The sequence below is a fragment of the Solenopsis invicta genome, chromosome 4 (genome assembly GCF_016802725.1).
Source record: "Solenopsis invicta isolate M01_SB chromosome 4, UNIL_Sinv_3.0, whole genome shotgun sequence".
Taxonomy (NCBI): Eukaryota; Metazoa; Arthropoda; class Insecta; order Hymenoptera; family Formicidae; genus Solenopsis; species Solenopsis invicta.
This window is the reverse complement of record NC_052667.1, coordinates 6255248-6272176: the sequence shown is the minus strand read 5'-3', so window position 1 is coordinate 6272176 and position 16929 is coordinate 6255248. Positions and strand designations below refer to the sequence as shown.

The 16929-nt window shown below is 39.7% G+C and overlaps 1 protein-coding gene across 1 annotated transcript; it reads left to right on the top strand.

Moving 5' to 3' along the window:
- Positions 1 to 4117: 4117 nt before the first annotated feature.
- Positions 4118 to 8072, top strand: LOC105196233 (forkhead box protein D3). Its single transcript, XM_026136905.2, is given in 3 exon segments — positions 4118 to 4327; positions 4330 to 4403; positions 4406 to 8072. Coding segments are annotated over 3 exon segments (1143 nt in total). The 5' UTR covers positions 4118 to 4131; the 3' UTR covers positions 5279 to 8072.
- Positions 8073 to 16929: the final 8857 nt, after the last annotated feature.

Genomic DNA, 16929 nt, shown 5'->3' with positions numbered 1-16929 from the left:
AGAGTTCTAGGGAGCGGGGTGCACTCCACCCCATGCGCGCGCGCGTTTCCCTTTCCTCCACCCCTGGTCGTCCATCCTCCTCAACTGTCTAACCAGAACTCAAGATTAAGGTGTGGTAATCGCTGAATCGGCAAGGGAGACCGAAAGGCACAGAGCTTTTCAACACTTCTTCGCGATAGCCTCCGCGCGAGAAAAACCCCGTGAGGAACGCGGGAAAATATTTTTATTGAATCGCCATGTTAACGGATCTCGCTCTTTTTCCTGCAGCAGAATGCACTGCTTGTTTCAGACTGAGGATATCGGTAAATCGATGACGTTACTATTTTGTGTTGTATGACGTATAAATATGACAAAACACAAGTGAAAGAAATTGTTGAGGACATTCATTTTTGTTAACAGCATACGATATTGTAATGTATCTTCCCTTTTTTTTTTTAATAGCATTTGCTGTCACTCCTACACAGAAAAAAAATTAATATCAAGTCAACAATTCATTGTTTCATATATATAAATAAGCAAAAATATAAAATCTTCTTGGAAGAATTTATAATTTTAAACAGAGACATAATTTACTTACACGAAGAAAATTTTCCTCTAATGTAAGTAAATTATGTCTGTTTAAGATTATAAATTCTTCCAAGAAGATTTTATATTCTTGCTTATGTATGAAACAATAAATTGTTGATTTGATACTAATTTTTTTCTGTGTATATCGGATACTTGGATCAATTCAGAATAAAACTAAACCATTTTTAAAGATTGTCGACATGTCGAATTCTTAAATTGTATAAATAATTAGAAACAAGGTACAAGTATTGGGTTGAGACGGAAGTTCGTAGCGTTTTTAATAAACAAAATTCAAAGACGATGTTTATAGATAATTGTACATAGATTTATATATGCCGCTACGGGTCTTTGTTTCGATCCAATATATCGTATATAGACAGATATATGAAGCAGACACGTGTACGGCAATATAGGACGCAAGACGCTGAATAACAATCATTACAGCGTCGTGAGATTTCAGAGGCACAACGGCACAATACGCGGCATTAACATTAGCGCGAGCAGATATATTGAAATCCTGCACGAGGAGCGCTACGACAAAGAAGCGGAAGCCGAGCGGAGAGAGAGGGTTTGGTAGTTGGCGAAGAGTTTCCCCCGCGCGTACGTGGAGTAAGTGCAATAATACCAGATTATTTGCACCGCAAAGCCATGCGTACGGGTAAACACAATATTCGCTCTCGGCTCGGCTCGGTTCTGTGAACCGATAGTGCGCCCAGGTAGACTCGCATCCGCATCTATATCGCGGTTCCGCGCCGCATCCGTCTCTCTCGCCCTCTACAATTTTCTCTTCATCCCCCTCTCTCTCGTTCGTATACCAGGCGTCATAAATGCCTCGACACACTCACCCTAGATCCAGACGTGTTTTTTTTTTCCGAAAAGATGCACCGGATCCAGATACCCGTATTATTGTTGGAAAACAATTAGAAATCATTCCGTACGATCCTGTACAATTTACAAAAGAGATAATTTCGTCAATAAATTGCATTAAACAAATTAGGATGAAATTTTGCTTGTTAAGTGTAAAGTGATTCTATTTAATATATCATTATTTCCATTAAATTGAAATATTAAAAATATATAAACTGTACTTCAGATAAGATATAATTTATACTTATGTTAAAATACATCATGCGCTTCTAATAACAATTATAATATATATTAATACGTTTAGGGATCATTTAGGGATCTAATGAATATTACGGCATTTATCAAACCTAGTGTACATACCCTGTGCTCCTCTCTCACCCCTAACAGTTCATCTCTCTCTATCCATCCATCTATCTATCTACCTCTGTCTCTCTATGGACCGCTCTGGCGTAATACAGATTCTATTTGAGCTGCCTCAGGGAAGTTAACTTGTGATGCGTGCAGCTCGTCTCGCTCTGTTGGCGATTCTACGGATCTAGTCGATGGTTGGTTGGTTGCAGCACTTCCACGATGAAAATGCGATGCGATAATGGCGCTTAGTTATTTCCTTAACCCCTAGCTGCATCGCCCCGCGTCAAAGTTACTCAACCAATAAGATAAAATGCGTCGTGAAAAACGCAACGAGACGCTTGGGACGGCGCACGGGAATTTCAGATGGAATTTTGGATAAATTTAACCCTTTCTCAAAATGTTCTTGCGAATACGCGATAAACGGCAAAATGCGAAGTTAAAAAAATTTATTTAGCAATATTAAACTACAATGTGAAACAAAATGTTTACGTAAGTGAATAAATAGAGCAATGTGCAAAAAAACAACGTATTTTTTTACATCGGTCTTTCAAGCTAAAAAATGGGAATCGAGAGATTATGAAATAACGAAACAAACATAATAAAAAAATATGCCCTCGTGATTTTCAGATACTAAATTAAACCAATTCTTAATCCCACGTTTTTAAAGCGCTGTTTGCAAAAGAAAGGAACGTCAGGAGATTGGTGTCGAGAAAGCAATCGCACGACGGAGAAGGTCGCGTCGCCGGCGACTGCTCGTAGATCGGCAGCCCGCGCTCCATCTTCATCGCGCCGCTCAAAGCAAATCAGCCTTCGAAGTGTTACAATTTCGCTCTCCCACCCTCTCCAACCCCCGCCTCGAAAGTCTCTTTAACTATCCCGCTATTTTCCTAACTCCCGTCCTAACCCCCTCCGGGGCTATCTCCCCCGTTCTCCACGTCGCTCCTCCACTTTTGCAGCCCTCGCAGGGTGGAAACACGTCGGTCCGACCGGCTGGGGTGGTTTCGTCTAACGGGGCGCGAGCCGGGGTGGGGGTCGAAACGCCCGCCCATTGGTCCGCCCACGTAGAACAGAAGCGGTCGCTTCAAATCAATTCGAGCCTCGATCTCACCCTGTAGACGATTCTCCGCTCGCGATCGTGCATCCCTTCGTCGTGCGCGAGTACGTGACATCCGATCTCGGGCCGTCCTAATCTCGGAAAAAGCGTGTCAATGCCAAAGGGAATTTATGACACTCCCCGAGAACGTCGCGAGAGATTCGCGCGTGGACCTCAATATAAATCTCGAGTCGGCTCCCGGGCGACAATTTAGTTCGAATCGAAATCACCGGGCTCTTTAACGAAGAGGGAAGGTCGCACGATCTCGTATTTTACAGCGAGTGTGGACTGGCGAGAAGAGACACCGAGGAGGAACCATCGAGCCCGTCCGATTGGATTGCGCGGTGGAAGATGCACGATGAAACGTATCGTCCTCGTCGGACGACTGGAGTCGTGCGCGTCGCAGCTTGAATCCGCGGGTCGGGTGGAAGCAAGACGAAGGAGCAGGGCGAAGCGAAAAAGTCCCGTTATCGTTGTGGAAACAAACTATTAGCGTAAGATAGCACTCGTCAAGCGGAGAATAGAGCGACGGGATTGAATGTGTGACAGTTGTCTCGCTGAAATACATCGCGGCGGAACTCGCGATTTCACTCGCGTGTTTTTCCCGACGGCGGCGGACGAATTTCGCGGAAAAACTTCGGAAAGTGCGGCACAATCGTGAAAGAAAAAAAGAAAAGAATCTCAGTGCTCGTACGACGATACTGCGACTTGTACTACAATGTTAACGTCATGGCGCGGGTCTTCTTACTTAAAAACTGAGGTGATTGAAATTTTCGACGGAAGAAATTGTTGCGGGAGTACTATACGTAGCGATTATTTGTACTAAAAAGAAAAAGAACTTCGTGGATAACCGACGTGTGAAACTCTTATTGTATACATTCTCACAGACACCATTCTCTCTCTCTCGAGATTACGTTGGACAAGAGCTGACGTAACTGATTCCTGCTAAGAGAAGATTTTATAAGTGAAATATTTCGTACTGTGACACTCAGCATTAGTAGTCTAGCACTCGCAATACGCAATTTCTTTGTTAATTTGAAGTGTAATATCGGAGAAGTACTAAGAAGAGCGTATTATACTTTGCTAAGAGATTTTATACTACGCGGAGTTTGAACGTTTGGAGTTTGAACGTTTTGGTGAAGAATGAGAGCGAGCAGTGGTCTTGAAGAGCCGATCGCGGGACCGACGGCTAAATAGACGAGCTCGGTGGTCCTTACGCTCATGAGGCGGCGATCACGATGGCGGCGATCACGATGGAGCCACGTGCGATGATGATGTCGAACCTGTCGTGCGACGGCTGCGCGGACAGCGACCGGGACTCGGACAGTAGCAGCATGATCGTCGACCCGGTGAGTCTCGACAAGAATGACCTGTCGCCGCCGTCGCAGACGTCGTCGAGCCCGGTGATACCGAGCTGCTCGCCGGTACCAACGCCGACGTCAATGCCGCCGCGGCCGGCAGGAGTCGAAGCGGCAGTGGAGGCGGTGGCGGTGGTGGCGGGGCGGCGGCGGCGGTGGTAGCGGACGCTCTAAGAAAACATACTCGATGATGTCGGCTACGGGTCAATCGGGAAAATCCAGCGGTTCCGCTCAACCGCCACCCACTTACGGTTCCGACAAGATGTCGTCGTCCCTGATAAAACCGCCGTACTCGTACATCGCGCTGATCACAATGGCGATCCTGCAGTCGCCGCAGAAGAAGCTAACATTGAGCGGCATCTGCGAGTTTATCATGTCCCGCTTTCCCTATTACCACGATAAGTTTCCCGCCTGGCAGAACTCCATTAGGCATAATCTCTCGCTCAACGATTGCTTCATCAAGATCCCACGCGAGCCCGGAAATCCGGGAAAGGGCAACTACTGGACGCTGGACCCATTGGCGGAGGACATGTTCGACAACGGTAGCTTTCTGAGACGCAGGAAGCGATACAAGAGGCCGCCGCCGCACTATGTGCTGCGGGACCGAGCGATCATGGCCACCTTCGCAATCTGTGGGGATCGGGGACCTTGTCCTGGTGGCGGTGGCGGTCACCCGGGTGCCCTGGCCTATCCTGGAGCCGCTTATCTATCACCACCACCAGGTCTGCCGTTGCTGGACTTCTCCCCATCGACCCTGGAGGCGCTGAAGCTCGGCGGTTTTCTGGAACCGCCGCCGCCACTCTACAAACCAGTGCCCATCACGGCGCCGCCGATCAGGCAGATCGACCCGACCTCCACCAGGATCACGACGCTGCCGACCAGCCACACGACGAGTGTCGACAAGAAGCGCAACTTCAGCATCGACGCGCTCATCGGCAAGCAAGCGGCCAGCGATCAGAACTGCGGGGCGTTGTTGGATCTCAGCCCGTCGGAACATAGAGAAATCAGGAGCCAGGCGTCCGCCTTCTCGCCGCTTGTCTAGAAGCCCGGCGACCTTCTTTTTTAATCACCAAAGACAGACGGTGACTTTCCGAAAGTATTAATCACTTTATAGCAACCCCGTCGCGAGGCTGCTAATTATTTTGGGTGAGCCAGAAGTGGCATAACTCAGCGTCAAACGCGTGTTCCCATGAGAAGAATTCACAATTATTGTTAAGCACAAGACAGTTTCGCCATTATCAACAGATGAAGCTTTCTGAGCCCAGAGGCTTCAGTTTCTGTCCCACGAAATAAAACAAATGTAAGAGAAATCGTAGTTTCTCTTATTTTTGGAAAGAAGAGTGGTACAATCGTAAAGTGAACACTAAACTCGATCGAATGGTGCCCAATAACGAGATCGCGTTGGTGTAGCGTGCTCATCAAAGACTGATCAGAGACTTATACTGGGACTTAGACTGGACTGGTCAAGAATGATTCGAGAAAGTTTGAAACAATCGCATCCCAAAGGACTACTTCCAGAGGCGATGGTAATTGATGTAGTTTAGCAGATATTTTTGACCAATGCTGTCCAAATGAAATGAATAATTTGGAAAATAAATAGAACAAGATATCGTTTCGCAGTTCAAAAATCGTTTCCTCACAGAATCACAATTTATATCAAAAAAGGAAATGTGTAAAAGAAAAGTTTTTTAGTACTCTCTTTCGGTTTTTTCTAAAAGCATTGATTTTCTCGTTCATTATATCGTAAATGATAGTTTCTACATATATCATTTGGGCAGAATTTATCTGAAACACTGTTACATGCGTTTTGTAAAGCTTCGACACAGATCTCTGAAAATTATTAAGCTGCTCCTCTGCACGTAACAGCCGTACATTTTCGAGGAAAAATATTCAGCAGGTTGGGCGACAGGAAGGGCGCACAATCGAGATCGAAATTCAGGCGTTATCTGTGTTACCTACAATCCTAGTTTTTATTCGGTAAGGCGAGACGATCGTCATGCTTCGTGTAATCGAACCAAACCTGGCGCATGGAATTTCCGATGGTCGTTTCTTACCGAGTAGGAAATCAAGATGCGTCGCAGAAACTAGAGAGAGAGAGAGAGAGAGAGAGAGAGAGAGACGTGTGAATCGATTTAACGAGAATGTATATCGGGGATAATAACGTATCTCGCACATATCGGCGCATCTTTGTAAAAAGGCGTAGTGCAATAGAGCGTAACGTTTTTATTTAACATTCGTGCTGCATCTTGAAACGACTAGTGGAAGCAGATGCATTAATAATCACGTTAATTCACCGCGATATAAAATTATAAATTGCTGTATTATAAATTATTAAATACTTTTTCACTTTTTCAATTTTTGCGAGCTGTTCCCCGTAAAAAAAAATTTGTCTTTCAAGAGACTGGAATTTTATTATTTATCACCGTCACATCGCTTGATTATAATTGGATGATAATAATTGTCGAAAAGATGCACTGTTAATTTTTTTTTTTTTTTCTTTGAACGTGACGTTTTTCTTTGATTAATTATTCCGACTATAACTTTAATCATTATGAATCTCGGGAAGGCGCACAACGACCGGAGAAGTGGAACAACAATGTACTTCCACTCGTCGAACGAGCTTTTGCGAACAAAGTTCGTTGCGCGGATAAGTTGCCCCGACGTTCCCCCTGATTTCACTTTCGTTGCCCGGATCTCTGTCAGTTAGGCGAACTTAGGCCGCTTCCGTATGGCCGATTAATATCGGCATTGTAAATACCGAGTCCCGGACAAATATATGCGCAGCACTCTGTTATAGCGCGGGGAGAATCTTTCTTCGTGGTGGATGTAATGTAAAGCCACTCCCCCCATCCCCTCCCATTTAGCCGTAAGCGGTCAAGTAGACGTTTGGTGTACATACAGCGAATCCGTAGCGCGATCCGTACGTAATTGTGAATACCTGTATGGCATTTTATGACTAAGATACGTTTTCCGTTCCGCCCGACGAAGTGGCCGCAGCTTTGAAGACAATGACGATCCCTAATGACGCTTCAACTCGTTACGTTTCGCATTGCATCTGACGAAGGAGCAATCTCTGTGTGCAATCTTTAACATAAGTTTCTACCGAAAGCTTGAAACGAACCAGTGATTTTAATGTTATTACTGTGATTTGAATATTTTAAAAAACGGCGAAAGAATTTAATGTGTCAAATTAATTAATTGAAGTGCGCGTTCTAGAACCTCGGAAAGTCAAACAATTGTTGGACACGGTTAAATTTTACGGCAAATTGTAATAGAAATTATGGAAAAAAATCTTGCTGATAAAATCTAAATTCGTTGAAGCCGAACACTGTCGAAATATGCATCGATCGATTTGTACATCGATTCGATGCCTGCACACGAGAAATGGTTTTATGTGACATTTAATTGAAAACCCATTACGCGCTTAAACAATGCTTTCAAAAAAATTCGAACCAATGTACGTAATTTACGTTCAACAACAAAATTCAAGTCAATCCAAATTATTTTAATAACAAAAATAAACAAGCCTTCTATTCTTACATCGCGACGGCCAGTGTACTGAAAAGCGAGTGTTTAGCAAATTGCACCGGTGATATATATTTTATTAATTCCACATAGCTTTCAACCGTTACGAGACGCACGCCGCGATACTTTGTTCCTCCGCTAAGAGTAAAAGACAGCGAAGTCGAGATATTATATGTTTAGTTATAGGCTACACACGCATCCTATCGTTAAAAAGAATCGTCAGTAGATCTTAGTGAGTATTGTATGTGTCAAAATGATAGATTTATAACAATATGTAATGATAAAAACAATAAAGTATCGTTAAGTACAAAGCGCGACTCTCTTTCCATCGACTCTCATCTTCCCCCTTGGCCCCTTCTCGTCTGCTTCCGTTTATTCTTCATCGATACGACAATTACGAACAATTTGCCATCTCACTAGACAATTAAGGCGACGCTGGGAGTCATCTGTATTACCGACAAAAACACCATTTCGTTAAACAAGTTATACTTTGTATTATTAGTTTCACAGAAATATAATTCCTTTCACATAATTAAAACGCACACGCTAATGTACACGGGTCTGGCCATGTTTTGCCAAAAACGGGAAAAAAATTTATAAATTACAGACTTTCTTATCGGCTCTTACCTTAATATGGCGACCAAGATCAATTCGCAGACATATTTATTTTGTAGAAATATTACGCAAGTATTTCATGCGAAATAAAGGCAGAGCCAGGTGTAAAATAAATGAACGAATAATGTTGAATCGTTAGAACTAAGTCGGGAAGCTTAATTTGAGAGAATAGAGTGTTCGAAAAATTGTGTGTATGTGTACGTGAGAGCTCGTGTGTAAGTCGAGTTTATTAGTAAAACTGACGATTCCAGCCTTAAATAGTGGAGGCAAAAGTCGCGTGGAGGCAAACGTGCCGGTGATCGGTCGAGAGAGAAGTGAGCAAAATTCTCTTCGTCCCTGCTTAGGGAGAGGAAGTCGTGCGCGCGAGATGAGGCGATAACGGGCAAGGCGCGCAAGAAAGAGAGAGAAAGAAAGAAAGAGAAAAGTCGACGGTAAAAGCGGAAGCTCGGGGGACGAGGAAGGCGTCTCAAAGCAATATCTTGTTTACCCGCTTCTCCCGGCGCTGGCAATACGAAGCGGAAAAGAGAGAAGAGGGCGGCAACGGTGGAGCGCAGAATGAGTGGATTTTCATTGCAGTTTAATCCTCGTCCACCCTACCCCCTTCCCCACACGACGCCGGTATTCTAAACGGCGATACGAAGGCAACTCTTGTCGCTTGGGGTGACGATATTACATTCCTCGATCGTGACGAAGATAACGGCCGCCGCCGCCGCATCCCGCGGCACTTCGAGCATCGCGCTTAAAACGCGCCTCCTCCACCCCGCGCCAACCGTTTTCCCTCCCTGTCACACCGTTTCTCTTTCTGCGTTTGCTTTCCTCTCCCATTTCTCTGTACGAGAGGAATATTTACGACGCGGTTCTGCAAAAGGCTATTAGCGCCTTGCGCACGGCTGCACGCGAGTTCGCACGCGCTCATGCGCGTGCGAATCGAGAGCGATAAAAATAGACCACGTGCATCTCGCATTTTGAGTATAAATGCAGCTGAGTCAATTTCATTTTATCTTTTGTTTATAGCGTAACATAATTAATGTTTCGCGCGCTATCACGGATAATCTCAGTAAGGATCAGCGCCGTGCAAGACAGCCACGCTTCGTGATTAGCTTGATTAATTGATAAGCGAGAGCGATAAAACAAATTATCTTTCGTATTCTTCTAACGATGCTTCATCTCTCGTGATAATGCTTGATCGCAATTTCAATACGGGAATAAAATCAAAGTCGCAACGCTGTGGAACTTTGGATTGATACCGCATTTGTCATACGATAAGATACTGTCAAACATGCTAATTTAGTAGGAAATTGCTGAACGCGTACCGGTTCTCTTAAAGCGTATCTTTTCAATATTTTACATTTTTACTTTATATAAAAAACATTTAGTAACAAACAAAAAGTAAATAAGAATTAAATAATATAAACAAAAATGTAAGTTTTTTTTGTTTTATGCATGTTATCAGAATTTTGAAAAATCAGATATATCTGATGTAAATTTTTTTCATCAAATTATATAGCTTATAATTATGCAATATTATTTTGAGTTGTTATATTTTTAAAAAAAGGCTTAATGCAGAATATTTTACATTCACTCTATATACGTATTTACAATTATTATAAAAATTAAATCGACATATTTATAAACTCTATCAAATTTCCTAATTCTACTAAGAATTTTACTATAAAAAAAGATACTAAAAAATGTAAAATTGAATGATAATAGTAAAATTATTAATTGCTCTAAATAAAAATATGTTAATTGCAAAAATAAATTCAAGCCAGTTTTAGTTCTTATCTTTTTCATTCGTTATTTATTAATTATTGGATCTTTGGTCACTTTTTGATAAATTATCAATTAATAGTCAATGAAATAAATTTCAATTAATAGTTCCTTGTATTTTTAATTATTTTAATTCATAAATTCGATATTTTCGAAGACGATACGATTTAAGAAACCATAGGTATGTCTTAGCCGGCCGATTTTCTATCATAAATCACACCTTTTACAGCATGTTATAGAAAAGCTAATAACAAATTAATTTGTTATTACTGAAAAATGTAATATATATAATAATGGATGACTGTAACATCGAGCTACAATTTCGCATTTTGATTTGCATCTAAAACAGCAGCAAATGCGAAATATAATAGAAAATAGCTTAAATGGTACGCATTTGGCAATTCTCCTCTGCCACTAAACGACAACTCCTTTCCTCGGTACATAATTCTTTCTTCCACCTACAACAGTCGATTAACACGTTCCATAAATTCGTCGTATAGCAAGCGTTGCATTAGCTTTATTTTTAGATTAGAAAAAAAGAGGTTGATATCTATCAAGTAATAATCCCATGACGCGAAACTAGCAAATTGCGAACTTCATTATGAAATTGTTAGATTTACGGGACTTACGTTAGAACGCGAAGATTTACGACACGTGTACATAGGACTTACACGTGCTCCGAATAACGATGATGCTACAGTTTACAAAAGCAACTATTATTGCATTATCTCAAACACGTTGCACATAAGTAAACGCTAATATCGCGATAAAATAATTGCGCGTGCGATAAGAGGGTCGAGGAGTCCAGGGTCGAGGAGAGAAAGAGAATTCAAAAAGGTAGGTAGACAGACGCTAAATCGTAGATAAACATTTACCAATAATTTAAATGCGCTGGAAGAGTTCGACTTAGCGCAATTTATCAAGCAATAATCTTAAACGGTGATTTATGAGAGTCACTGCAACGTTATCGCGCATTCGTTGTGTGATCCCGACTATTGCAATTTTGTTGCATGCTCGTTTACATTGTGAAGCTTTTAATTAAAATGGTACCACTGTCTGTAATTAGAAACGCTTTTAAAAAAATTTCCTTTGCTCTCAGAAAAGATTGGAATGCACTTTGAATAAATTACATATGAGTAAGTTTACTCTTATCATTAGAGAAAAAATGGATTTTAGATTAATTTTCATCATAGATCGAATAAATTACAAAATTGGTTTCTCGCTAATTATATTTCTCTCCACATTCACAATTTTAATCGCTTACCTTTTTAAGGATGTAGGATATTTCTCAAAACATTAAGAAAATTATAAAAAAATTACAAATCGTTTTATATTGCATTTGAAAGTAGTAGGAAAAATTTGGCAACAATTTTCCACCTGAATAAAAAATTATTTCAATAAGAAGTAAACAGGTGGTATAATATAAATATAATTAATAATAAAATAATAAAAAATATCTAAATTTCTTTATTTGAGTGCCTTAAATATTCAAAATGATTTATGTAAAGTTTCATTGCGATGCAGAAGTTAGTAAACTAAACAAAATTTATTTATTTATTTTTTACAAAATAACTAAATAGACATCATAATAAAAACTTTGTATAAATCATTTTAAATACTTAAATACTTACACAAAAAAATTGAGATTTTGCTTAATGTTGTAAAAAATAATTCAATTTTTAATAACAAATACAGTAAATTAAAAAATAAATAAATTATAAAAGTATCTTATTAAATAAAAATATAATCTCATTCACACAATTTTCATACGTATATAGTTTATATAAAGTGTTAATTTATTGAACACATTTTCAAATTTTATCTACTTTGCACAGACTGTATATTCAATTCATTCTTAATTTAACTAAATGTAAGATAGTAAGATTCTCAATCAACTCTACGGGTATTCTGCTTATTCTTATCAAGATATGGCTGGCCGACTCGTCTATAACGTTTAAACGTGAGCCTAAGTAATCGACGGAAAAACGAGAGGGTGGAAGGAGGGAACAGCGTATCGTTGTCACGATCATGGTTCTTCGCGCGTGTAACACCCCTTTAATCGTCCGTCAAGTGTGTGTGCATTCGGAATGTAATATATCCTGTCGGCCACGTGCCGCTCACGTGCCGCTAAGTGTTTGTTTCGGTTTGCATTGTCACCACGGATACAAGCGCGGGCGCCCGTGCCAAAGGCGTGTGCCGGCCCGTACTTACCAGGGGATGGAGAGGAAGGAGGTGAGTCTCGCGTCGCCCTCCTTTCATAACTCTCTTCGCTCAGGGGGTAAATAACGTGCCGGTGGTTGACAATTAGAAGCGATGGGAACGAGGTTCATTATGCGAGGAGAAAGAGAGAAGATCCTCTCTGATCCGTCGAGCGTATCGGTAAAACGCGGAAATATTTTCAACCTGGGTGCACCGATTCTTACCTGCTCCATCCCTTCTTTCTTGCAGTATCAATCAGGGATTCGAACTTCTGTTCGTGTGTCCCACTGCAAATTGCTTAATTAAAAAATGTCCAAGAGTTCTCAGCAACATTTTTCGAAAGTGGAAACCACCTTTCATTGCTTTACTCTGACTTTGTTAATGCAAAATAATGGGATTTGCAAGATCGGTCGTAAACATCTTAGGCATATAGAGATGTTGACGATTTAGTAGAAGCCGATCGCATTATGCGAGTCTAAAGCCATATCGTATTGTGCGGTATGTAGTACCGCAAGCAAGTTAAAACTTTCTTTGATGTTAAAGGAGGGCGAGGTATTGTTTTTTGAGGGCTAGAAAAAAAGTTATTTTTATGTGAATTTTTTTCGGTAAGTATAGGGACGATTTATTTTAAATTTAATATACAAATAATATTATCTATTTTATTTATAATTAGGAATTTTTGCAAGTAAACACAATAAAAATTATAGTATTTATAAAAATATACTTTTATGTCCAAGCGCGTTATGGATCGAATAAAATGTAAACACTCAATGATCAGACAAAAATAAGATTATTAGTCTATAAATGTTCGTTGAATTAATCCTGCTTTACTCGCGGAATGTCCAACCTTACAAATTCGCTACAATTCGCCTTACAATTTTGAATTTACATACTTCTATTTAAAAGTTGTATTTAATAGTAGCAAACTTTATTTAATTGTAAATCATAAAAAAAAATAATAAAAATTGATATCTAACGTTGGAGTATCAGAAACACCCTATGCGAATAATATATCAAGAAAAATCATACGAGTAAAACAAGGTTAACTAGAATTATGAAAAAACAATTTCTTTAATAATTTTAAAGTGTGTAAAAATTGCATTTTTAACATCGCCACAGAAACAACATCAAACAATTTTAAAAATTAAATGAAAAAATTAGTAAATTTTAATTCCGCTAGTTTCAATGATAATCAAACATAGATAATAAATAATTTTATTTATTTTTTTTATTTCTCTTAGGCTGCTGAGGATCTATGTATATGTGAGCCATGATGCACGTTCGATCATGAAGTTTTATAACTGTTATAATTTTTTATTATTTTTACATATAAAAAATTTGTTAATTATAAATAAAATATATTATTGTGTGTACAAAGATTAAAATAAATTACATAATTTCGAAAAAAAATTCACATAGAAATACCGTTTTTTTTTTAAATTGTAAAACTGCCTTAATCTTTTAAAGATAAGCTAGATTTTTTAGTATTTATGTGAAGTTGGATCCAATTTATATGTTCTGTTTTGTTTATTCTTCACCAAATCAATATGCAAAATAAATAAAAAAAAGTTAATAACAATATAAAATCTTGATCTCTATCGATGTGAATTCCTTGTAAAACCATAAAAAACAAATACACGAATCATCCAATCCCAATATCATTTTAAGGAGTTTAATATATTGTTCGCAAATTAGATTATCAATGTATTTTATATCTTAACTCTATTCATATTTAGAAAAAACACAAATTACTAATTATAATATGCATTTATTAACCGAAAAGACGCAGAGTTCTCTGCACAAAGATTCGATGAATTGAACTAGACCATTGAGCTATCAAAGGGTTAGCGAAAGACCAAAGAAATACACAGGATTATCCGTGCTCGGTTTTATCGCGGGAACTTAGCGAATAAAGAGAAACGATGGAAAGTCTTCTTCGTTGTCGAGGATAGCCGTGAAGCGAAGAGAACATTGGCTACGGGCACACGTATACGCACAACAAGATGCTTCAACGGCGTAGAGTGGTAAGGAGTGATAATAAGTCGCCGGAACGGTGTACACACAAGGGAGAGAACTGATAGTCAGTTACTTCGCTTTCTAACTTGCTGGAGCAGAAAGAGACAGAAAGAAAGAGGGTGAAAGGAGGAGAAAAGAGAGAGAGAGAAGAGAGAACGAAAGAGGGAGAGAGAAGCAGCAGGCAATGACCAATATTATGATAATTCGAGCCTCTCGCGTTTTATCCGTCCGCGTCCTCCTCCTTCTCCTCCTCCACCGCTTCCTCCGTCTACCCTTCTCGCCACCTATGCAGAGCGAGGAACCGGGTGAGTACTCCGCTCACCCTTCCATCCGCGCCACCGGAAGCGACGGGCGGCGGCAGCCATGTTTCGGAGGCGCGGGCGTGGCCTTCCGGTTGCCCGGGGCAACCGGCGTTATCCGGATATCGACCTGGGAGCGACGAGAAGGGTGGCTAGGCTTCTGTCCGGGAGGGAAAATGTTATCACTGCTTTGTGGTGGCTAAGATAGCAACCCGCCCTTCCCCGCCGTTCCTGCAAACCTCTCTCTCTCTCTCTCTCTTTTCCTCCTCTTCCACCCCCGTTTTCTGTCCTCTCCTCTCCTCTCCCTCGTCCTGCCATCGTTGTCCTCTCCCTCTCCCCGCCCGCCCGCGAATCCTCTTCCCTCCTGCGCGATCCACCACGTTGGCCGTCCGCGCGGAAGTCGCGAGACCCATCTCGTGTATCCTTGGAATGTGCGGGCACGGGTGACTCCTGTGTCGTAAGTGCGTGTGCGTATGCATGCATGCATACACCCCATGAAGCGTATTAAGTTCTCGCGCTTTAGTCGTCTCCGCGGAAATATGTGGCGAAAGTCTCGTATTTAAGGAAGAATGATATTCCAATGATAGTCCTATCAAAGTTATTCGATGAATTATTCTTTGAAGTACTAGCCTGAAAAGTGTCCGTTCGAAAACATCTCGAATGGATAACTTCAATTGCACAATTTGAGCACGAGATATTTAAATATTGATAATTTAGAATTACCAACGTAAGAACTACGTTGATGTAATTAAAATTGAACTTTCGGAAAGAAGATGAATAATAATTATTGCGAGAGACAGATCACTATTTTTTTAATTTTATAATTTTTACAACGTGCGTAGTAATGCGATTACGCGTTCGAATTGACAATTCCAGACAACTTCGCAAAAAACTTCGAGAGTTCTAATTATTATTCAAAATATTTCTTGAGGCGTGTCGCAACGTGAAAAAGTATGCGCGGCAAAAATTGAGGGATCATATTTATAAGTACAACATACTTGGATATTATAAATGGATTTGTCCGAAACGAAATTACAAGGATCTCGAGACGATTAAGGATGAAATCCTGTCGTGCTCTCCTAAACATAAAGGAGGACATCGTGTACCGTACAGTCCTGGCGTACAATGGAATTCTGAGAATGTGTACGAGCCAAGGATGATATTAGATTCTTGGACAAAGTTTTCGCTTGGTCGAGGTCTCGAGAGCAGCAGCCGGAGACTGCTCGTCCCTGAGCAAGGACGCGTGTTATCCTTCGGCATTGATTTCTTCCCGGCTTCTTCGTCGCCGTTGCTGCGGCGACAGAGAGCCGAGAAATTTTGTTCGAACGTGGCGCCGCTTAATCTCCCCGCGCATTTTCCTCGTGGCCCTCCATTAATTTTAATTGTGTTTTAACGTGTCGCCCTTTCGCACGTTAAGAAGTTTACTTCTAAATCTATTTCTTAAAAATGATCCCAGGTAAAAAGTTTTTACACAACATTTTTACATAGAATATCTTGAATTGTCTTCTTTAATAAAATTATGGTAAATTACCATTAAATATTAGTAAATAATAAATTCTTTAAGAAGATATTCTCATTTAAAAGTTCAAAAAATTCGATTTTTAAAAATATATGTTCTTAATATTTGAATATTTAAAATATATCGCCCAAATGTTTTGTCAATATTTGATAATTTAACAAAGTTATAAATCATATGTAATACTTGAAAAAAATGTACTTGAAGCTTCAAACTGTTTCTCTCGAAATCGTGTTTTTCAATCCGATAGAATAAATTTCTTGAAAACTATTGGAAATGTCGACAAGAATTTGTTTTAATACATCATACTCGTATGTCCCTCTCTAGCTGAAATTAGAATCATTATTATGTAATTATTATTTCTGTTTATAAAAAAAAAATATCAAGAATGTCATTCTGTCAAATTTTTATTTAATATTTTTATTTAGTTCTAATTTTAATTACACTTGAATGAGAAGAACTTTGATTTTTTTGTTTATCCCTCCGCCATTTTTGCATTAATGCTAATAATGCTAATAATGATCAATGTATAACACGTAAAAAAGTAGCATTTTTAAATTTAAAAAATATTAAGATATCATTAAACGAGTAATAAAAGAGTGTGCAAAATTTGATATTAATTGGTGTTTTTATATCTTCCTAAAAAAATTTCTAAAAACACTTTTTCAGCCTTTCAAAGAAGAATATTACTTAAAAAAATTAAAAAATTTATATTTTTTTTAACAAAAACGTCGAGATGCATTTCAATATCAA